Raw genomic sequence first — 24447 nt, 5'->3', positions numbered from 1 at the left:
AAGTGGGAATGGAAGCAAAACTTCTTAATATAAGTGGGCAGTGTAGAATCATGGGAATGCTTTTAGCAGATTAAAAGAATCACGAATAGGGATCTGTGTTTGTTGAAAAAACACTAGTGGAGGGTGATAAAAAGCAGACTGCTGTCGTAGGGTTGTCATAAATCTAGGTAACATTCTGGCCTTGTTAGTTTAAACAGAGGGCATGGTTTCTCAAGAGATTATAACATCCATATAGTTTGCCATAGAATTCGTGATTCTTTTAATCTGCTAAAAACATTCCCAAGATTCCACACTGTCCACTTATATTAAGAATTTTTGCTTCCATTCCCACTTGTCTGATGAAGTCTGCTTAAGAGCATACGAACGCTTACATTCTGAATAAAACTTAGTTGGTCTTAAAGGCACACTTGTCTACCGCTTTGTTCTATTGCTTCAGACCAGCTTGGCTGCCTACTGGGATCTACCTGTATTAAGGATTGTGTTAGTATAAATAAGTAGCAGAATTGACTGTATCATGTTGCAGGCTGGGTAACCTGTATTTACTCAGAAGAAAGACAACCTTGAAAAGAAGAACCCCCATCCCCCAAAAATGCTGCACACAAAAAGGATTTTATCACTGCACATACCTGTAACCAGGGAGGGTGGGGGGCTCTAGTCCAGCCTTCCCTTTGGTAAATAACAGTACTGTATGAGTACTGTATGAGAAGTCCTCAAGCTGGCGGAGGTTATAAGCATCGAGGCACTGCTGTTGAAGACGCAGCTGTGGTGGGCAGGGCATATTTCCAGGATGGAAAACCACCGCCTTCCCAAGATTGCCCTGTATGGCGAACTTTCCACCGGCCATCGAAATAGAGGGGCACCAAAGAAGAGATACAAGGACTCCTTGAAGAAATACCTTGGTACCTGTTGCATCAACCATCACCAGTGGTCTGACCTAGCCTCAGATCGCAAAGCATGGAGGCACACCATCCACCAGGCTGTCTCTTCCTTTGAGAACGCGCGTATAGCTGGTCTTGAGGACAAAAGGAGATTGAGGAAGAATCGCACTGCTACATTATCAACCCCAAATCAGACTTTTCCCTGCAGCCACTGTGGCCGGACCTGCCTGTCCCGCATTGGTCTTGTCAGCCACCAGCGAGCCTGCAGCAGAAATGGACTACTGCACCTTTCTTAAATCTTCGTTCGCGAAGTCAAGCCGAGTATGAGTATTCCCAGTGGGGGAAGGAGAGCTCCTTTGCTTAATAAGATTACCAACTCCTTGTTGGGAAGGTACTTGAGATTTTGTTTTTTGTGGGGGGGACTGGTTTTCACTTCCAATATTTCCACACACACACACGTGCCCTCTTATGCCTGCTCACTTCAGGTTGCAGGTGTGTACTTTAATCCTGTACTGTGCAGTAAAACCTGGGAGGGAGTCAAGCTGTATCAAAACCTGAGACATTAACTGGCCATAATCTACCACTGACTCCTAAAATACTCTTTTTGAATTTATGGGATGATTTCAAATCACCAAAACGTAGAAAATAATTAATTTCTATCATTCTCATGGCAGCAACATTTGCTATAGCACTGAAATGGAGAACAGAGGAGGCCCCGTCGATAGCCACAGCTCAGTAAGATGTGGGAATATTTTACTTTGAATGAGCTTACTGACAATGGCTTGAATACACCTATGCCTAGACCACAGTCTTTGATTTTGAAGAAATGGTTACCTATTATTGCACAGAACCAAGGGGCATTTAATGCATCTGATATTGTTTCTCAAAATAGCAATCTTTCACTTTTGGCTTTGCATTGATCTTCCCCCTGGACTACTTCAACATACTGTGATAGTCTTAATTTATTATATCAATAATGATGACTTTCTCTTTTTTGTTTAACCAGTGATCAATCCATTTGAGCTCGTTTGTAATTGTGTTTCTTCAAAACTTTTTCTGTTTGTATTGTTGCAAACAATTTGATAAAAATTTGAATTTTTTTTTTAAAAAAAATAGAATCTGGGAGACCCTGGTTTGAATCCCCACTTGTGCCGTGGAAGCTCGCTGGGTACCCTTGCGCCAGTCACACACTCTCAGCCTAACCTACCTCACAGGGGTTGTTGTGAGGATAAAATGAGAGCGTTAATTATATAAGTCACTTTGGCTGATAACAGACAGGCAGTTTGGGGCAGATGGGAGGCGTCCCAAATCAGGACAGCTCAAAAAGAACTGTCCTGGACATGCTTCCGCGCAAGCTGTCCCCATCCCATCCATGGGGCGACATGAGCATGCTCAGATGACCATTACGCACCATTCCTGTCCCCATACATTTTCAGTAGTCACATGGCTGTGCGCTTAAGTGCACGTGTGCTCATGCGCGCTGAAGCGTTTTAATTCTTTAAAAACCAGATCCGACTTGGGGCGGCTTGGCGGTTTCACACTGCCAAGGCACCTCGCTTGCGCCCTTCCGCTTCCAGACACCAAGGAGGCGACTGGCATGCAGCTCAAAAATTTGCTACCACTTTGGAAGTGGAGGCCAGAGGATGGGCGGCAGATGTTTGTGTGTGGAAGGACTTTTTGGGTCAATTTCAGAGGCGTCTTGAGTCGGCCCAAAGTTCCAGTCGGTTAGCAGCTTTTGAGTCCCAACTGAGGAGAAATGTAGCGTACAAATGAAGTTAAAGAAATAAATGAAGTCACTAAATAAAATTAAACAATCCAGGGGCAGAGAATTCTGGCGGGAAGATGACCCAGCGGTACCTGCTTTCCGATTTCCTTCTCTCTGTGGAGGAAAGCGTTTTTTTGCCTGAGGGACAGCATTCGAATCTGTGTCCCCAGGACATATGGACATATGAAGCTGCCTTCTACTGAATCAGACCTTTGGTCCATCAAAGTCAGTATTGTCTACTCAGACTGGCAGCGGCTCTCCAGGGTCTCAAACTGAGGTTTTTTACACCTATTTGCCTGGACCCTTTTTTGGAGATGCCAGGGATTGAACCTGGAACCTTCTGCTTCCCAAGCAGATGCTCTACCACTGAGCCACCGTCCCTCCCCAAGGACCCGTGAGCTGATGTGGTGCGGTCCAGGCAAAGCTTCACTACTCAGTTCTGTTTTTCAGTACAGTGCAGAGTTATTAAGTGTGATTTTTCTCTGCGAGATTTAATGTCTTGCCTACTCTGGAAAACATTTTTACGAGACCTGGGTTTTACAGAGATTGTGACGAGATGAATAACATACTCTAAAAACTCCAGCAGAGAAACGTCTTTGTATTTCAGGCCAATGAAAAAAAATAGCAGAGTTTGTACATTGTATTGTTGCCTTGCATCATGCTCCCAGAGCTGGGCTTTTGTGAGATATCCTTGATACCTTCCCTGACCCGATGAGTAGGGTAGACGAGATTTGTCTTTTGCTTTGTAGTCAAAACCACGACAACCCTTCCAGAGGGTCTGTGTCTTGGCAGATTAGAGTCCTTGCTGTGAGCTCATCCAGTTGTTTTTCATTTCTTCGCCATGGAGACAGTTGAAACACAAGTATCACTGTGGTGTACCCCCAGATGTTGCTTGATTTGAATGGGATGTTGCCTGCCTTGGGAGCATCTGGCCCCTGCTTCAGGAGCACTGGCTGTGTTGTGCTTTGTGTGGACCTTTTGGTTTTAAACAAAATCTAAATGACGAACAGACTGATTCTGCCCGCCTTGTCGATGGACCTAAAGGGAATGAGATTTTAACAGAGGCCATCCATCCCAGCGTTGTGTCGAAACTCTTCTGGAACAGCTTAACTGAGCTGTGGATCTGCTACGAATAGGGTTGCCCAAGCTCCTGAACCTTTCTGAGGGTTCCCCCTTCTCCCCCCCCCCACCTACCTACCTTGTCCATCGAATAGTAGGTGCAGCTGCATAACAATCCCTGGATAAGGAGAGCGGGCAGCCAGCCAGCCCCCAGGGGCTTTGCCACGCCCCCCAGCAGCCCTCATTAACCCCTGGAGAAGCCCGCACCACCCTTTCTCCACTTCTTACGCGATTTTGGGCTTGCTGGCCTTTTGACTGGGGTGATGGTGGCCATGGAGAGCCCCAGGTGAGTGAGGCCTGCTTGGGCAAAGCAGGCCTCACTCGCCCAGGGCTCTCCTTACTTGCGTTGGGTTGCTTTTGACTGGTGGGGGGGGGCGGCATATTCTAATTAATTATACTAATGAGCTCCACCACCTCTTTTTCTCCAAAACCACCCCTGGGGTTGCGAAACCCTCCTTGGCTGCCAGCAGGGATTGGAGGTGCAGGGTTGCCAGCTTCAGGTTGGGAAACTCCTGGAGGTATGGGGGATGGAGCTTGGGGAGGACAAGGGACCTCAGAGGAACGCAATATCAAAGAGTTCGCCCTCCAAAGCACCCATGTTCTCCGGAGGATTTGATCTCTGTAGTCTAGAGATGAGCTGTAATGTTGGGGGATCCCCAGATCCCACCTGGAGACTGGCATATGAACATATGAAGCTGCCTTCTACTGAATCAGACCCTCGGTCCATCAAAGTCAGTCTTGTCTACTCAGACTGGCAGTGGCTCTCCAGAGTCTCAAGCTGAGGTTTTCCACACCTGTTTGCCTGAACCCTTTTTAGTTGGAGATGCTGGGGATTGAAACTGGGACCTTCTGCTTACCAGGCAGATGCTCCACCACTACCGTCCCTCCCCATCTGTAGCAAAGTCCCTGATTCAGATCTCAGCTTCACTTTGACTTTCGGTACTATTAGACATGCTTCACCCTCTTTCACTCGCAGCTCCCCTCCCCACCCCCCCCACCCCCGGTCTGCAGCACGACCCATTTTACAGAATCTTTATGGGGCTCAACAGCTGGATGCGAAGGGAGGGGCAGCGTGTGAAACTGAAGTTTTGTGTGTGATAACAGTGCCTTTCTCCCCGTTGAAATAAACCTCATCTCCCTTCCCTCCTGCTTTTCACAATCCAGGAGACCTGTGGAGCTACGACTTCTATAGCGGGGAGTTCGTGGTGTCTCCGGAGCCGGATACGAGTGTGCACACTCTAGATCCTCAAAAGCACAAATATATCATCCTGGGGAGTGATGGACTGTGGAACATGATCCCTCCTCAAGAAGCCATTTCTATGTGCCAGGAACACGAGGAGAAGAAATACTTTACGGTAGGCTTGGGCCTGTCTGAAGCCCATAGCAACTGACTGTCTCTCTTAGCCTCTGCCTATTTCTTTCTCTTTTTTCCTGAGATGTTTTAGGAGGTGGCCTCTGAGAGCCATGGCAGGGTACTGGTTAGAGCATCACACTAGGATCTGGGAGACTCAGGTTCGAATCCCCGCCCTTCCATAGATACTCAGTGGGCCAGCCATTGTCTTTCAGCTTAAACTACCTCACGGGGTTTTCGTGAGGATAAAATGGAGAAGAGAATGATGTTGTAGGGTGCCTTTGAGAAAAGTGGAGCATAACTATCTCTAAACAAAGGCGAGGGCACATCGACTCCGTCTATCTCTTGGGCTTTTAGGGTCCCCTTTCCTACAAGTAGGTGGCTTACATCAGAATAAAAACACAATAATCTAAATTAAAGTATCAATATCAAATACAGCACAATCCCAGTAAAAATGCAGCTCCAGATAATTTGAGTCAGGAATTAAAACTCCCAAGGCGTCTGAAGGAGCAGGTAAGGGGGGGGGGGACCTGAGAGCACCAGACTGTTTGCTTTCCCATCACTGTCCTCAGCCAAAGGCTTGGCAGAACATCTCCACCTTACGGGCCTCGCAGAGAGGTAATGAATCCTGCTGGGCATGGATATTCTTCAGCAGAGAGTTCCACCAAGCAGGGGCCAGGGCCGAGAAGGCCCTGGCCAAGGACAGCTGGATCTCTCTCGAGCCAGGGACCACTGGGAGATTTTTATTACCTGAGCATAATGCTCTATTGGGGGGGCATATTGAGAGAGGCGGTCCCGGAAGTGTGTGGGTCCCTGAGTGTGAAGGTCCCAGTTTCAGTCCCTTGTATCTCCATTCGAAGGATCTCAGGTGTTTGCAAAGACCCATGATCCTGGAAGGCTGCCGAGTCAGAGGAGACCATGCTAAGCTAGGTAATCATTGCGTGACTTGCTAGAAGGTGCCTTAAGAGGTTCTTATGAGGCCCTCTTGCTATGAGGCCAGTTAGGTGCAGTAGTTAAGTGCACGAACTCTTACCTAGTAGAACCGGGTTTGATTCCCCACTCCTCCACTTGCAGCTGCTGGAATGGCCTTGGGTCAGCCATAGCTCTCGTAGGAGTTTCCCTTGAAAGGGCAGCTTCGGGGAGAGCACTCTCAGCCCCACTTACCTCACAGGGTTTGTTGTGAGGGAGGAAGATAAAGGAGATTGTGAGCCGCTCTGCGTCTCTGATTCAGAGAGAAGGGCGGGGTATAAATCTGCAGTCGTCTTCTTCTTCAAAGAGTACCTGGCTTGAATGCAGAAGGCTCCAGGTTCAGTCCAAGTGTAGAGTAGACTCAGAGAGAAAGGCAGGATATAAATCTATGGTCTTCCTCTTTTTCCTCGTCTTCTTCCTTATGGAGGGGAGTGTCATAGCTCACTGGAGAGGGTCTGGGGCTTAGTCAGTTTGGAGAGCTAGTTTGGTGTAGTGGTTAAGTGTGTGGACTCTTATCTAGGAGAACCGGGTTCGATTCCCCACTCCTCCACTTACAGCTGCTGGAATGGCCTTGGGTCAGCCATAGGTATCGCAGAAGTCGTCCTTGAAAGGGCAACTGCTGTGAGAGCCCTCTCAGCCCCACCCACCTCACAGGGTGTCTGTTGTGGGGGGAGAAGGTAGAGGAGATTGTGAGCCGCTCTGAGTTTCTGATTCAGAGAGAAGGGTGGGGTATAAATCTGCAGTCTTCTTCTTCTTCAAAGAGTACCTGGCTTGAATGCAGAAGGCTCCAGGTTCAATCTGTGGTTTGTCCAGGTCTAGAGTATCAGGATGTCTGCTTTAGATAGGGGGAATCTCTGCCAATCAGGGTGTAGGGTATTGTGCTGAATGTCCCAGTGTCCATGACTTGTATTAAGAGAGCTTCATTGTGTATTCCTGTGTCTCTTTCCCTTCCACCCCTACCCCTGAACCCACAGGGAGAGCACCAGCAGTCGTTGGCCAAAATGCTGGTGAACAGGGCACTGGGCCGCTGGAGGCAGCGCATGCTCCGCGCGGACAACACCAGCGCCATCGTGATCAGCCTCTCTTCGGTGCGGAGCAATCGGAGCGGCTTGGAAACAACGAGGAGCTCTGCTTCAACCTGTCGGAGAGCCCGTCCTACCGCAGCTCAGAGGCATGGATGATGACGCCTTCGCGGTGCTCTTCTCCCCCGTAAAGGTATACAGACCCCCCAAACTTCAGTCAGTGGCTCTGAAGATGTTACGCAGTGTAAGCCGAAATAAAAAAAGTGTAGCTCCCTGATCGGTGGCACGTTTTTAACTGAACAAGTAAGATTTTAAACATTGGCGTAACGCCTAACCTAGAGTGGAGGTTTCCCCAAGCTTTTCTGTGCCTGTGGGTGGAATCCTGACATGGTAGGCGTGGTCGTTCTGTCCCTGCTTCTCTGTGGTGAGTTGTTCTGTCCGTGCTTCTTTATGGTGACAAACTTAATTCAACCGGCCAGGGCTTCTTTTTGGTAGAAAAAGCCTACAGGAACTAATTTGCATGTTAGGGCACACCCCCTTGACAGCACCATTGTTTCATGCAGGGCTTTTTTTGTAGAAAAAGCCGAGCAGGAACTCATTTGCATATCAGGCCACATCCCCTGACATCGCCATTGTTTCATGCAGGGATTTTTGTAGAAAAAGCCCAGCAGGAACTCAGTTGCATACGTTAGGCCACACCCTCTGATGCCAAGCCAGCTGGAACTGCATTCCTGTGCGCTCCTGCTCAAAAAAAGCCCTGCACCCAGCATTGGCGGTTAGATTGACAACTGAGTTCTGTGCAAGGCCAACTGTGTCATTTGGGGCTGTCCTAGGACTGAACATGCTCGATTTTTAATTGGTCTGAGGCCTGAAGGGCCACAAATTTTGACCACAAATTGGTGTCTGCTGACATCTGCTTGAGGAGATGAGAGAGGCTCCAGTTCAGCTTGAGCAAGAGGCCTTCTGTCATGATGCCATGCCGGTACATGGGCAAAGGGCTCTATTGCTCAGTTTTCTCCCCTCCATCTCCTTGCAAGCAACAGAGGCTCTAACTGAGTTCCCCTCTTATACATTTGGGCTGTCCATTGGCTGGTTTGCATATAGAAATGAGGACATTTGAGAAGTGTGGAGGGTGGAAGTGCCCTTTGCCTTACATCTTTGTCTGGCATGGGAAAAAATGGCTGAAGTTCATAAAGGATGGGGAGGGGATCTTTTGGAATGACGAGAAGTGCTGGGTGCCATCCAGGGTGGTCTCAAAGACGAGGTAAAGCATTTGGGGTTGCCTGCAGCCTGTCTTTTTCTGAGCTGGTTCTGCAGCCTTGGATTTAAATCTCCGTTCCAAAGGTGGCATTGAGGGCAGCTTCATAAACTCTGGGGCTTTGTGCCCGTTTTGCATGCAGATGGCAAGCTTTGCAACAGATTTTATTATTGGCCAAGTCAAACTGGTTGTCACAAGGAGTGGGGGTAGCCACCTGCCCCACACTGCTTTTGAAACAGCTGTGGGTGAAGCTGCTTCAGGCACATGGTAGAGAGGTGAGGATACAAGTATTTTAAGGAAAGAATGGGGAAATTCACCCATTTTTGCCATGGGGGGAGTAATGCGAAAATTCCCAAATCAGAGGAAGCCTCTTTCTGCTTGCAAGTTTTTTTGGGGGGGAGTGGGAATAGTGGGAATTCCTGCTTGGAGGCGTGTGGTCAGTCAGTGGCCAGATTTGGAGCTGTTCCTCTTCTCCACAATGGAGCCTAGTGACATTGGTTGCAGGCAGTTTTAGAGCAGTGGAGCTGCTCTACAAACATCTTTCCTTTCCTTTCCTTTCCTTTCCTTTCCTTTCCTTTCCTTTCCTTTCCTTTCCTTTCCTTTCCTTTCCTTTCCTTTCCTTTCCTTTCCTTTCCTTTCCTTTCCTTTCCTTTCCTTTCCTTTCCTTTCCTTTCCTTTCATTGATTCACGAATCTTGAACAGCAAAAGACCTTCCTTCCTTCCTTCCTTCCTTCCTTCCTTCCTTCCTTCCTTCCTTCCTTCCTTCCTTCCTTCCTTCCTTCCTTCCTTCCTTCCTTCCTTCCTTCCTTCCTTCCTTCCTTCCTTCCTTCCTTCCTCCCCTCCCTCCCTCCCTCCCTCCCTCCCTCCCTCCCTCCCTCCCTCCCTTCCTCCCTCCCTCCCAGAGGACAGATTTTGCATTTGCCAGAGCGATCATAGGATCTTTATCATGGAGCCAAAGAGTCAGGGTTTCCGGAGTATGGGGGGACAGTTGGTTGAATAAAGGCTTAATATAGTAATTCCTCATAATCTAAAAAAATGCAGACATCTTTGTGGCACCTGCTCCAAACGATGCCTTCCTTTCCAGAGTAAAAGATCATGGCAGACCCTGCAGTGGCCCCATTCCCTTCAATTCCTAGAGCAATTTTATGGTGTTTTTTTTTTAAGTTGACAAATGGAAGTGGACCAAATCTCAATCCTATGCAGTTGCTGAGGGGAAGACTAGATCTTATGTGCTTAAGGGCCAAACTGCATGTTAATTCTGCCACACGATCACAATGGCCACTTCTAGCTGTACAGTAGTTGTGACCATCCTGCTGCAGACTCAGTTCAGAGGGGCCTCTGCCTTTCTGCCTGGGCTGTTTTCCCAACCCAGAACAACCCCGTATGTGTGTATTTGCCCCATTATTAGGCTGTTTCGTGTGGGCCCCACAGTGCTTCTGAACTGAGTTCTCTCAAGGAAGTCCCAAGCTGTTGTGTAGCTGCAAGTTCTTGGGATGATCGCATAGCAGATCATAGAATCCTAGAGTTGAAAGGGACCTCCATGGTCATCTAGCCCAACCCCCTGCGCAATGCAGGAAACTCACAAACACCTCTCCCTAAATTTGCAGGATCTTCATTGCTGTCAGATGGCCATCTAGCCTCTGTTTATAAACCTCCAAGGAAGGGGAGCCCATGGCTTCACTAATGGCTTCTCTGATGTTCTTGTGTTCTTCCACCTGTACTCACTTTACAATTGAAAGGGGAAGATGTAGTGTATAGTTTGGCCCTAAATTCCAAGAGGGTGGATTTTGGTTGAACATTAGCAAAAACTTCCTAGCCGTAAGAGCACTTGAATGATGCAACCATTTGCCTGGGTTGTGGAACCTTGCTAGAAGCGGGTACTGAAGAGCCATCTGCCAGGAACATTCTTGGTTCAGCTTCCTCTATTAAGCAGATGGCAATAGGGGTTCTATTAAAAGGTCCCTTCCAAATGCACGATTTGAAATGAACACATAACATGTTGTGTGAATGTTCATGTATTTAAGAAACGCAAAAGACAGCAGACAGCACAATAGCTGACGAGGAGCATTTCCTGCATTGCTTGGCCCCTCTTTCATTTCATTTGTGAAGCTGGTAGGGGGTCAAGCTGGCACCGCAAATTAGGGCTCTCTTTCTGCCTTCTGGCTTCGCTGGTGGACCTCCTGATGGCACCTGGGTTTTGGCCATTGTTCAACACAGAGTGTTGGGATTGGATGGGCCATTGACCCGATCCAACATGGCTTCTCTGATGTTCTTGTGTTCTTCCACCTGTCCTCACTTTACAGTTGAAAGGGGAAGCCTCGTGGATAGTAGCTGTGAATTTTAATAGCACAAAGACTGAATTCCTAGCAATAACGTTGTCCATTTTGGGAGCTGATAAGTAGAGAGAACCCAGCCCCACAATAGCCCACAGTGTTGTTGTTTTTAGTCGCCTGCCTGCCTGCAGTGTAATGCCTCTTTTCCTGCTCACCAGTGGAAGATTTTAAACCAGGTGGGGCCAAACTGTGGCTTGGGATTCACATGTGGCTCTTTTGCACATATTGTGTGGCTCTTACAGCTCCCACCACACCATCAGCCAGTTTGGAGAAGACATTTCTCTTTTTAAATCACTTCTCCAAGCCAAGCCAGCCAGTGGCTTGGAGAATGCACTTAACCTTGCTTTTTCTACCTCTCACTCCCTCCATCCATCCATCCATTTTCCTTCCTTCCTTCCTTCCTTCCTTCCTTCCTTCCTTCCTTCCTTCCTTCCTTCCTTCCTTCCTTCCTTCCTTCCTTCCTTCCTTCCTTCCTTCCTTCCTTCCTTCCTCCCTCCCTCCCTCCCTCCCTCCCTCCCTTCCTTCTCTCAGACATCTGATGTTCTGATGTTCATGTCTTGCATATGGCTCTTACGTTAATCAAGTCTGACCATCCCTTTTCTAAACTTACCCTAGGAAACCTGAGTGTCGTTGATTTTCAGGTTGCAGAAACAGCTTTTACTGTTGTTGTTTTAAATGATGGCATTTTAATAGCTTCAATTCCCCGTGTTTCAGCTTCTGTCATTTCGTTTCCCCTTCACATTTGTGCCATTATCTTAATTTTCACTCTTTTAAGGAAAGACAGGACAGCACCCTGAGGCCTGCATCTGGTCTCTCCTTTTTTTCCAGCCAGAACTTTGGCCCAAAGAGAGCCCTTTGTGCTGTCTGGCTGTGGGTGTGTGTGTTCGTGGGGGGGGGGAAGAGGACAGAGTTAAGTGGGGTGTTCTGAAGCATTGTCAATTACTGCAACAACAACAACAACAACTCTCTCTGAAGAGCTCTGTTGCTTTGATGTTCCTGGGAGTCTTTGAATAGCTGTCCTCTTGGCAAAGGAGATGGAAAAATAAAGATTTGGACGAGGGTGCTTATTGCTCTAGAGCCGAATGCTGCTAATAAAAGAGAGAAGGTGAGCACGCCTCTCTTCTTTTCTTTTCTCCTCTGCATCTGCACATGTGTGTGTCCTTTTCTTTTGAGCAGCTGCATGGAAATTTCTCTGAGCAGTCTAAATATGGACCATGAGGAGTTGCCGGGGGAGGGGGGGGGAGAATCCGACCCAGGGTGCTCAAGGCAAAGTGATGGGGCATGGGATTACATTAGAAAACTGCAGAAAGTTAGTAACATTTCTGACGTCTTTAAGTTGGTGTTTGTGGAAAGTGGCCTCATATTGCAGCTGGCATATGGTGACCCTGTAGGGCAGGGGTACCGAACTCATTTGTTATGAGGGCCGGATCTGATATAAATAAGACCTTGTTGGGCCAGGCCATGTCAGGTTGGACCGGGCGTTGTTGGGCCAGGCAACGTGTATACCTATTTTGGGTAGCAGAAATGTAAACTTTAGGGACGGACGATGGCTCAGTGGTAGAGCATCTGCTTGGGAAGCAGAAGGTCCCAGGTTCAGTCCCCGGCATCTCCAAAAAAGGGTCCATGCAAAATGGTGTGAAAAACCTCAGCTTGAGACCCTGGAGAGCCGCTGCCAGTCTGAGAAGACAATACTGGCTTTGATGGACCAAGGGTCTGATTCAGTATAAGGCAGCTTCATATGTTCATATATAAACTTTATAAAGGACACAGACAAATACAATTAATTTAAAAAAAACCCCTTAAAACATGCTTAAAACTTTAGCCCTTGTTGGTATTAGTTGTGCTTTCTTTGTATGTCTCCCATGGGATCCGGAGAAGTGGGCAAAGGAAGCTTTGGCTCTTTCCTTCCTTCCCCAGAGGACTAGGGGAGGGGGGAGGAGCCTCAGCCAATAGGAGGAAGAGAGGCTCGGCTCAGTAGCTCTCCTGTTCAACTGAGAGAGCTTAGCTTCCGAGACCTGACAAGATCACGTTCTCGCCCGGGCCATCTGGGTCAGCGTATGAGCAACACCAGTGATGGAAATTGCTGCCAAGTTGCAGTTGACTCGCGTCAACCGAGTTTCCCAGGCCAGAGACATTCAGAGGTGGTTCATCTGTTGCCTGCCTCTGTAGCAACCCGGGATTTCCTTGGAGGTCTCCTATCCGAGGACTAGCTGGGGCTGAGCTTCTGAGATTTGAGGAGATCAGGCAAGCCCGAGCCATCCAGGTCAGGGCATGTTTAAATCAGTTGTTTTAATAATTAAATCACGCCTTTTTAAAATGAAAAGGCTGAGAGCTCTGTCAGTTCCCCCAGTGCCTTTGCACTCGTTGGGCAGAACACCGGAAGATGGGCAGCGAAAGTGTTCCATACTGAACAGCTGGGCCTGTCTCCCCATTGGTCATCCCCTTCCCTCTGGCTGTGGCCAGTTGTTTTTGTTGGGAGGGCCAGTTTGAGGAAGGGATGATGGAGCTAGGCAGTAAGTCGGCTGGAGTCCCGTGGCATTTTCTCACTGCCCCTGCCAGCAAAAGAGCTCTTGGAAATCATCTCTCCTCAGGTGTCGTCTCTGCGCACTGACTTGCTTTTGGGTTAGTAACTGAAGGCCAGATGGGATCCTTTCAGGGGCTCTTTCGCCCCTAGGCTTCCACAGTTTCTGTTTGGGAGGGAAGAGAAGCTAGTACGGAGTAGCGGTTATAGCAGGGGTGTCAAACTCATTTGTTCTGAGGGCCGGATCTGACATAAATGAGACCTTGTTGGGCCGGGCCAGGCCATGTTGGGTAAAATTAGGTAACAAAGATATAAACTTTTTAAAGGCCACAGACAAACACAACTGAAGGGTTTTTTTTTTAAATCCTTAAAATAAAACATGCTTAAAGCATTAGCATTTGTTGATCTTAAATGTGCTTTCTTTGTATTTCTCCCTTGGGATCGAGGGAACTGGGCAAAGGAAGCTCTGGCTCTTTCCCTCCCTCCCCAGGGGACCAGGAGGGGGAGGAGCCTCAACCAATGGAGAAAACAGGTTTTGCTCTGTAGCTCCTGTGCGATTGAGCAAGCCTTGCAAAGCAAGCTGAGATGGAGAAGGAAGCAGGTGACAGCCAGTTGCTCGGGGGCCTGATAGGAGTCCTCCAGGGCGTGATTCAGCCCCTGGGCCGCATGTTTGACACCCCTGGGTTAGAGTGTCAGACACTAGAACCACAGAGACCTGAGTTCAAAGTCCCACTCAGCGCTGCTGCTGACTAGTTGAACTTGGGCCAGTCCTTCTTCTCAGCCTAGCCTTCCTCACAGGGTGGTTGTGATTATAAATTAGGAAGGGAGGACGTCATACAGTGCCTGAGTGCCTTGGAGGAAGAGTATGATGATAATGTTGATAGGTAGATTCTTTCCTCTGACTTTAGTCACAAGCAGGTTTCTGGAGAGAAAGCATATGCATTTTCTAAATATGATAAAATGTTTCACAACTTTCTGTGGCCGAACGCACGCTTTTTTGGCTCATGCTGCCAAATGTTTCGCTTTTAGAGGGTGTAAGGATGAGAATGCCCTGACCTGGATCGCCCAGGCTACCTCGATCACATCAGGTCTTGGAAATTAAATGCGGTGGGCCTAGTGAGCTTTTGGAAGGGAGACCACCAAGGAATACTAGGGTTATGACTCGGAGGCAGGCAATGGCAAACACCTTTGAATGTAAGAACATAAGAGAAGCCATGTTGGATCAGGCAGTGGCCCATCCAGTCCAACACTCTGTGTCACATAAGAACATAAGAGAAGCCCTGTTGGATCAGGCCAATGCCCATCCAGTCCAACACTCTGTGTCACATAAGAACATAAGAGAAGCCATGTTGGATCAGGCCAGTGGCCCATCCAGTCCAACACTCTGTGTCACATAAGAACATAAGAGAAGCCCTGTTGGATCAGGCCAATGGCCATCCAGTCCAACACTCTGTGTCACACAGTGGCCAAAAAGCAGGGGCCATCAGGAGGTCCATAAGAACATAAGAGAAGCCATGTTGGATCAGGCCAGTGGCCCATCAGTCCAACACTCTGTGTCACACAGTGGCCAAAAATCCCAGGGGCCATCAGGAGGTCCATAAGAATATAAGAGAAGCCATGTCGGATCAGGCCAATGGCCCATCCAGTCCAACACTCTGTGTCACATAAAGAACATAAGAGAAGCCCTGTTGGATCAGGCCAATGGCCCATCCAGTCACAACACTCTGTGTCACACAGTGGCCAAAAATCCCAGGTGCCATCAGGAGGTCCATAAGAACATAAGAGAAGCCATGTTGGATCAGGCCAATGGCCCATCCAGTCCAACACTCTGTGTCACACAGTGGCCAAAAAGCAGGGGCCATCAGGAGGTCTACTAGTCTCTTGTCTTGAAAAGCAAAACCCTACAGGGTTGCCATAAGCCAGCTGTGACTTGACAGAGGGGGAAAAGGTTAAGACTTGCATTTGAGGAGAAGGTAATGCAGCAGAAGAGCCCGCTTCTTCTTTTAACGAAGAATCAGGTACAGACACTTGTTGCATGTGCACGCAAGACTACTTGTCTTGCCAGACTGACAATAAGTGAAAGGTACAGTCCAAATAAGAGCCCCATGGTGCAGAGTGGTAAAGCTGCAGTACTGCAGTCTGAGCTCCCTGCTCACGACCTGAGTTCGATCCCGGCTGAAGCTGGTTTAGGTAGCCGGCTGCAGGTTGACTCAGCCTTCCATCCTTCCAAGGTTGGTAAAATGAGTCTGCAGCTTGCTGGGAGGAAAGTGTAGATGACTGGGGAAGGCAATGGCAAACTACCCTGTAAAAAATCTGCCGTGAAAGCAACATCACCCCAGAGTCGGAAACGACTGGTGCTTGCACAGGGGACTATCTTTACCTTTACCTTTAATTCAGCAGTGCTCCCACATGAAGAGTGAGCAAATGTCCTTGTCTTCAACAAGGGACAGCCGCAACCAGAGCTGTTGTGGGCAGCCTCCTTTGTAGCAGAGCGCTTTGAGCTCACAGTAGCTGTTCATGGTTTAGTTGACTTAGATGAGGTTTTGCCCAGAATCTATCACAAGATGTCTTGAGTAAATGAAAAAGAAGCTTTTAACGAAGAATCAGATAGCAGACACTTGTCGCATGTGCACGCAAGACTACTTGTCTTGCCAGACTGACAATAAGTGAAAGGTACAGTCCAAATAAGAGCCCTGTGGCGCAGAGTGGTAAAGCTGCAGTACTGCAGTCGGAACCCTCTGCTCACGACCTGAGTTCAATCCCAGTGGAAGCTGGCTCCAGGTTGACTCAGCCTTCCATCCTTCCGAGGTCGGTAAAAGAGTCCCCAGCTTGCTGGGGGGAAAGTGTAGATGACTGGGGAAGGCAATGGCAAACCACCCCTTAAAAAGTCTGCCGTGAAAACGTTGTGAAAGCAACATCACCCCAGAGTCAGAAATGTCTGGTGCTTGCACGGAGGACTACCTTTACCTTTACAGTCCAAATATAGGTTACAAATTAACGGCTCATCATTTCTTCTGCCCCAAAGTCTTTGAATTAGTTTCCAGACCCTGGTGTTGCTTTTCTTGAAGGTCACATCTCCAGGTTTGCAGAGATTTTCAGATGGTACCTAACCTATCATCAGTTACCAGAGAGACAAGATTAGGCCTTTACTTCCCACAACGAGTTACTCTCTATTATGGCTTCATATGTTACCAATGCTATTCTACAGAAATCCATGAAAATATATAATGAATATATGTAAAGGTTAGTAGATATTGTAATACATTGTTAGTACAGTCATGATTATATACATATAAATGCATATGTAAATACATAGAACAGTACAGTAGTGGATATGTGAATATGCTTTGCACAATTGACCACTGATCAGCATTGACAATTATATTAGGAAAATCAATAGACTGTTGCTGAGCCACAGGTTGGAAACAGTCCTTGCACCTGGCAACTTACTTCTCATGACGGGCTGTCGGGACCACAGAGGAACTATTACTAACATGACAGAATACCTCTCTCCATGCAAAAATAACAAAGCAACTAGACCAGTATATGTCAACACTCTGTATTCAGTATCAAATTCAAAATTCAATATAAATAATATGTCCATACAAATCATGAGAAACCATGCAAAAAATCACCATGCACCACAAACCGCTCTTATTCCTACTGACTCTTTGGTGAACAACGTCCACAACAATTGATAGTCTTAGCTGAAGTCTGGCGCTCATAAAAACTGGTCCTTAAGTTGTTTTGAGGCTTAAAGCTCTTCTTCCGGGGGCCGTCTGTTGCCAGTGTACTGTACAGTAGGCAAATAGTGTCAAGATACACCTTCAGATATTCTGTATGTCTCAGTTCATTTTGCCTTTCTCATTCATTCATAATGCATTGTGCTGAAATGTCTCTGCTAATTTCATTCACATCTGTTCTCCAAATTGGAGGAGGTATATCTTGACGCTACTTACCTACTGTACAGTACACTGGCAACAGACGGTCCCTGGAAGAAGAGCTTTAAGCCTCGAAATGACTTAAGGACCGGTTTTTATGAGCGTCGGACTTCAGCTAAGGCTATCAATTGCTGTGGATGTTCACCAAAGAGTCAGTAGGAATAAGAGCGGTTTGTGATAGATGGTGATTTTTTTGTATGGTTTCTCATGATTTGTATGGACATATCATTTATATTGAATTTTGAATTTGATATTGAATACAGAGTGTTAACTTACTTCTCATGGCCCGCTAACTGTTCTCTCGTGGCACACTGCTTCCATTGTGGCCGTGGGTGAAATCAGACCGTGCCTGGACACGACTGTCCCTATGCAGCTGGGGATGACTTTGAATTCGTGACCGCTGCATTTTTTTAGAGGCAGCATAGGATGGTGGTCACAAATATGCATAGGGTTGCCAGCTCCAGGTGAGAAAAAGCCACGAGGTTTGGGGTTGAAGGCAGGGAAAGGCTGGGATTGGGGAAGGGAGGGGCCTTGGCAGGATCTAATGCCATAGAGTTCTCTCTCCCAAGCAGCCATCTTCTCCAGGAAGACTGATCTCTGTCAGCTGGAGGATAGTGGTAATTCTGAGAAATGACCAGGTCTCACCTAGAGGATGGCAACACGCATGTGGGGTTTTTTTTTAAAAAAGCAAGGGCCGGTGCAGCTTTGCCCTTGTGATAGGTTGTGTGACGCCAGCCACTTCTCTGAGTAACTTGGTGCCCTCTGTCCTCAACAGAAACCCTGCCTGTGTAGAAAGAAAGGCAAACGGGCTCGAGGCAAGACGTGGGGCAGAAGGAGGTGGGCCTTTGGATCTCTCCCAGTAATGATACAGAGGCCCTTAAAGAAACCTGGATGACTTGGTACAGATGAGAATAAATATATAGTAGCCTGACAGCTCGTGTGCCCGCGTGTGTGTGGTTTTTTTGGGGTTGTGGCCTCCTCCTGACAGAACAAAGGCAATTATGTAGAGCATTATGAGGGATACTAAGACAGCATGGCCCATTTCATCATCTAATTTTTGTTTAAAAAATCATTTTCTAGCATTCTTTCACACTCAAGTGCAACCAAGGAACCCGAGCAGAGCTATGCCCAGTGGAGAGGGGTGTGTTGGGAGGGGGGAGTGTTGATGCAGCCCTGTTTTTTTTTATAGTCTTCTGCTTGAAGGGCACTTGGTGTAATTAGTCAACTGATCAAAGCCACCAAGTATTACACCGTCATTCAGTTTGCAAAAGTATATTATAAGGATTGTGTACAACACATAATAAACAATGCAATAATGATAGAGGCGGCGGTGCTAGGGCCTTTTAAAGCAACAGAAAACTCTTAAGGGGCCAAAAAACCCATCTCCAAATGAAAAGATATATGAAAGAGCCCAGTGTTCACACTGAAATGAGAAGCTTAGTGCTGTGATTAGAGAATGTAGAACAGGGTTCCTAAATAATTAAGCCGTCAAACTGAAGAAAGAATTGAAACGTCATCAAAATCTAGAGAGACGTTTTTTCAAGAAAGCGGCTGTGTTGAAGCTGCACTCCTCAGGAGCACCCACCTTGTGATTTCAGTTGGACTATTTCCAAGTTTGGACTTATATCTTTTCATTTGGAGACAGGGGTTTTTGGCCCCTTGGGGTTTTCTGTTGCTTTAAAAGGCCCTAGCACTGCTGGCCTCTCTCATTAGTGTATTGTTTATTATGCGTTGTACACAGTCCTTACAATATATTTTTGCAAACTGGAAGACGGTGTAATACTTGGTGGCTTTGATCAGTTGACTGGTTTTTTATAGTAGCTGGGGCTGTTGGGATCAGAGTGGGCATTCCCTCTCCTCCAGTGTGTAAATGTATACACAAGCACACCTTCCGGGAGGAGGATGTACTGCAGATTGCTGCCAGGGAACTGAACCTGCCATGACGTTCCACATGAAGTGGGCCACCTCCAGGGCTTGTTCTATGGAAAAAGCCCAGCAGGGACTCATTTGCATATTAGGCCACACCCCCTGGTGCCAAGCCAGCCAGAACTGCATTCCTGTATGCTCCTGCTTAAAAAGAAAAAAAAACCACCCTGCCCCCCACAGACAGGAATCTTGGGACTAGTAAGAGGTTTGGGTAGACCTTTTGGACACAGGATGCCCATGATCGTCCCCCCATTCCCCACTCCTTTCTCCCCCCCCAATCATTCATAGCCAGTTTTGCCCCTCCTCAGCTGTCTCAGCCGCTCCTGACTCGCTCCGTTTAACCTTCCCTTTCTCTCCCCGCTGCCTTGGAGGGAGCAAGGAGTGTTAAATGGATTTATTTTATTTTAAATAAATCCATTTCCACCCCACCTTTCTCCTCACTGGGGATCCAAAGCAGGTTACATCATTCTCGTCTACTCCATACTGTCCACGCAACAACCCTGTGAGGCTGAGAGAGTGCAACTGGCCCAATGTCAAGCAGCAAGCTTCCATGCCACAAGTTGGGATTCGAACCCAGCTCTTCCAGGTAGTAGTCTTAACCACTCCACCACACTGGCGCTCAGTGCCGGTGATGTCAGTCTCAGCAACACCAGCAGACTGCGGCATCTGATCTCCATGGATGTGTCGACCGATCTCCATGGATGCATAGAGACTAAATATTATATTTCTCTGCTCCATAAGCCTGGCTGGAGGCATGCTCACAATACTCTGAAACGACTCACAGCTGGCTAATAATCAAATAGTGACCCATTGTAAAAACCATACAGATAATCTAGAATAGAAGGAGCCAAAATGAGTTATTACACTCGTTTTGACCCCTTCTGTTCTAGACGGATTTGTATGGTTTTTACGATGGGTCACTATTTGATTATTAGAACAAAGCAGGAGTCCAGTAGTACCTTTAAGGCCAACACAGTTTTTTTTTCAGAATGTAAGCTTTTGTGTGCTAGAAGCACGCTTCACTAGTGTGTCTGATGAAGTGTGCTTGTAGCACACGAAAGTTTACATTCTGAATAAAACTTGGTTGGTCTTAAAGGTGCTACTGGACTCCTGCTTTGTTCTGCTGCTTCAGACCAACACGGCTGCCCGCCTGGATCTATTTGATTATTAGGCAGCTACGAGTTATTCCAAAGAAACAGACAGAGGAAAGAAACAGACAAACGGAGGATGGGGTGGGGAAACAATAAGTCGAAAGCTCACTAAGATTTTGGCCAAGCGGAGGGAGGAGAGGGAAAAGATGTTCCACAGTTAGGGGGCTACCACCAAAAGGCCATGGCTGCCCATCTGACCTCTGAAAGCAGGAAAATGTGAAATGTCCTGTGATGACGAACGTAGCGCTTTGGAAGGAAGGCCTGCCTGCTGCAAGGTTCTCTTCGCTGTTGCCTGCAGACGTATTTTCTGTTGCGAAGATGGAGACTAATCCAGTATTTAAGAACATAAGAGGAGTCATGTTGGATCAGGCCAATGGCCCATCCAGTCCAGCACTGTGTCACACAGTGGCCAAAGCTCCAGGTGCCATCAGGAGGTCCATCAGTGGGGCCAGGACACTAGAAGCCCCCCCCCCAATGTGCCCTTTCCCAAAAGCACCAAGAATACAGAGCATCACTTCCCCCAGACAGAGTTCCAACAATACGCTGTGGCTAATAGCCACTGATGGACCTCTGCTCCATAGGTTTAACCAATCCCCTCTTGAAGTGGTCTATGCTTGCAGCTGCGCCACCTCTTGCAGCAGTGAATTTCATGTGTTAATCACCCTTTGGGTGAAGAAGGACTTCCTTTCCCGTTTTTACCCAACTGCTCAGCAATTTCATTGAATGTCCACGAGTTCTTGTATTGTGATAAAGGGAGAAAAGTACTACTTTCTCTACCTTCTCCATCCCATGCATAATCTTGTAAACCTCTACCATGTCACCCCTCAGTTGACGTTTCTCCAAGCTAAAGAGCCCCAAGTGTTTTAACCTTTCTCCATAGGGCAAGGGTTCCAACCCTTGAATCCTAGTTGTCTTTTGTGCACTTTCCCCAATGCTATAATATCTTTTCTGAGGTGCGGTGGCCAGAATGTACACAGTACTCCAAATGAGGCCGCACCATTGATTTATACAGGGGCATGATGATACTGGAAGTGGAAGGGGGACGGCTTTGGCTAGGCTGTGGGCCATGGCAGGTGTCAAGCATGCCGATGCTTATGCCGCTCCTAGTGCATTTCACTTCCCTCCCTCTGCACTCACTGCCTTAGGAGCCTCCTCTTTCCTTGGTGTTGCAGGCACACTCGGCCATTGCTGTTGTGCTTTTGAGTGTGCAAGACCGTGTCTCATTCCATCCAACAGCAGCAGAAAAGCCAGCGTCCTACCTGGTGCTTTTGATTAATCTCACTTTTGCAGACTGGGACATTGACAGCTGCAAGGTTGGGCGCCAAATTTTTAGAGCAGGAGAACTGGATCCTCCCGCAAGCTCACAGCTGCAGTCATCGCTTTTCGTGAAGACACGGTCTTTGCTCAATTTCAGCAGAGGTGGAAGGACTCCGATACCAGGCTAAGTTTGATATTCATTGCAAAGCAGTGCAATAATGTAAGGCCAGTGTAGGATCAGCTCAAAGGTGCCTCTAATCCTGCATTCTCCTGGTGGTCAGTCAGGGATCTCCCGGAGGTGACTGACTCTCCCGTTTTGTCCTCCGCACTGGGATTTAGTTGTTTCTTTCCACTGAAGGTGGGAGATTCCACTGACCTTTTAGGGCTAGTAGCCATCGATAGGTTTTCCTGCAGGATTGGTGTAAGAACTCCTCTAAGGAAGTGGAATGGAAGTGAGAATCATTGTCTTACAGCAGGGGTGGCCAAACTTTCTTAAATGTAAGAGCCACACAGAATAACGTCATGAACAGCAGTTGTTGGAGGGAAGGGAGGAAGGAAAATAGATGGGGGAGGGGAAGCTGAAAAGAAAACAACTTTAACTTTAAATGCATTCTCCAAGCCACTTTAAAGTGATTTCTCCAAGCTGGCTGATGGGGCGGTGGGGGCTTTGAGAGCCACACAATAGTGTGAAAGAGCCACAGTTTGGCCACCCTTGCCCTACAGCGATGCAAACAGTGAGTGATCAGATCTGCAGATAAATGATTCCTCTTTTTAATTCCATCAGGTGTTGGAAGAGGACTTGTGGCCACGGCTGAACTCCTCAGAGGCTGTTCCTTCACTTACGCACACCAGCACAGTGTTTGGTAAGCCTTCTGAGATGCCCGGCGAGATCGCCAAGAGCAACCTGCCATTACCGGTAACGTCTCCCAGAGATGTTGGTCCGCAAGAAGAAAAGATCAGCAAAGCGCTTGGGTTGAGGGTACGAGAATCGTGCGGCAAAAGCCCACCAGGTACCCTCTCTCCTTCCAACTCTGGGAACACTGGCGTTGACTCAAAGGTCTTCCGCATGCCTTTGAGCGATCCAGCAAAAGCCCAGGAGTCGGAGAGGATGTTGACGGCGAGCTTCAAAAGGACATTGGAAGAATCCAATTCAGGACCGGCAGTCAAGAAGCCCAGGCGAGGCCTATCGCGAAACATCGGGGTCCAGCCTGAAAGTTTGTCCTCGACATCTCAGCACAAAAACTCCAGCAAGCTCGCGATGCGCCGTAGTCTGAGAGGACAAAAGAAACTTGGGACTTCATTGTTCCAGCAGCCGCGGAAAGCCCTCTGTGTTTGCTGAAGGGTGTCTGCGGTAACGCAGTTCACACCTGGCCAGTTTGAAATCGGTGCAGATCTTTGAAACTCTGCAGTTTTTCTCTTTTTTTTAAAAAAAAAAAAAGTAGAAAAGATTTCCCTTCCCCTCCTTTTGGGATTTTAGACAGCTTTTATCCCTGCCCTTATAATCGCTTGTAATATAATTGTGAATTTTGTAGACGGTATTAGGATTCAAAGGAGTCGCTGTAAAAATGTGTGTAAATTTATATTCCTTCATACACAGGTAATCTCTTTCTCCCCCCCCCCCCTGTTTCCTGATCTAACTCTGTTTTGCATAATAGTTACAAACAGGGCTAAAACTTGGGAGGATATTTGTTTTCGATGGTATCTTTCTTTTGTTGGCGGGAAGGGCAGGTTAATTTAGTACGAAGTCTTGAATTTGTATAAGCTTCCTGTGATGACTTCACAGCCTTTTTTAAAAAAAAAAGTAAATTATTAAAACAGAATGGAAGATATGTATTTTCGTAGCACTTAATACGTTCTGCTTGGCAAGTGTGTCCTTTTAGAGAATATAATTCTAGGTCTATTTTCTTTCTTAGCTTTTAGATTTCTCTATACAGAAACGAAACGGAAGAGATGTTGAGTTGCCTTTACACGACTCAATGGTGGTTCCTGTATTTTAATTACAATACTATGCAGTACTTGCTTTGGTTGTATTTTTTGTTTGTTTTGTAAAGACGAAGGGCCCATATTGTAGCCCCCCCCCCCACCAAAAGATTTCCACCATAAATTCACGGCTGCCGGGAGCTGCCTTTTGAAATGTTCTTCGGTTGCACATCTGGAAATACTACACATTCCTTTTAATACAAGCATGAGGGATTTTAATATTTCAACAACGGATGGTGCTGATGATGGTGCTTTTTCCACCACAAGTTCTTAAGTTATTGGGATGGTTTTATAGTTTTCATTGCGTATGTGGACCATGTGTACTTATACTGAAATAAAACTAGCCAAAAACTTGCTGTGGTGTCCTTCTGTGTGTACTTAATCGTTTTTTAAAACAGTGCATGCACAATCCAGTATCCCCCCAAAATTATACGGAACTCAATGTGTGTTGTGGCATATGAGAACAGCACAAATTGGTGTCAGAATCCACAGTGTGGGTCCTTCAGTATTCCCGCTGCCGTGAGGTCTTGGAATAGTTGACCCAAAGGAAATCAGATGTGGCTTTAAATTGCATACTACCACCCAGCTCTGATACACCATACCAACCAAGGAAGACTTTCTGACAGTACTTTACTGCTCTTTGATCAGTTCTTTTTTTCAGTTTGACGCTTGATTTTGATGTCTTGGCAACCAAGGAGGCCTCCTTATGTTATGTTCCAGCTGCCTTTACACATGAACACATGAAGCTGCCTCATTCTGTATCAGACTGTTGGTCTACCAAGGTCAATACTGTCTACTCAGACTGGCAGCTGCTCTCCAGGGTATCAGGCAGAGGTCTTTCACATCTTTCATCTAAACATCTAAACCTGTTTCAGGATCCTTTCCACTGGAGATGCCAGGGATTGAACCCGGGACTTTCTTTATACCATGCAGATGTTCCACCATTTACCACTGAGCTACAGCCTATCTCATCCTA

At 47.2% G+C, this 24447-nt stretch overlaps 1 protein-coding gene across 1 annotated transcript in view; it reads left to right on the top strand.

The window, feature by feature from the left end:
• PPM1D (protein phosphatase, Mg2+/Mn2+ dependent 1D) overlaps positions 1 to 23825 on the top strand; it is an 81624-nt gene extending 57799 nt beyond the window's left edge. The window contains 5 exon segments of the mRNA XM_060259231.1: positions 4927 to 5117; positions 7057 to 7192; positions 7195 to 7291; positions 9321 to 9327; positions 22276 to 23825. Coding sequence (XP_060115214.1) covers positions 4927 to 5117; positions 7057 to 7192; positions 7195 to 7291; positions 9321 to 9327; positions 22276 to 22830 — 986 coding nt within the window. The 3' untranslated portion in view covers positions 22831 to 23825.
• The last annotated feature ends 622 nt before the right edge of the window (positions 23826 to 24447 follow it).

This window comes from Heteronotia binoei, chromosome 18 (assembly GCF_032191835.1).
Source record: "Heteronotia binoei isolate CCM8104 ecotype False Entrance Well chromosome 18, APGP_CSIRO_Hbin_v1, whole genome shotgun sequence".
Taxonomy (NCBI): Eukaryota; Metazoa; Chordata; class Lepidosauria; order Squamata; family Gekkonidae; genus Heteronotia; species Heteronotia binoei.
This window is presented reverse-complemented; position numbering and strand designations above follow the sequence as displayed.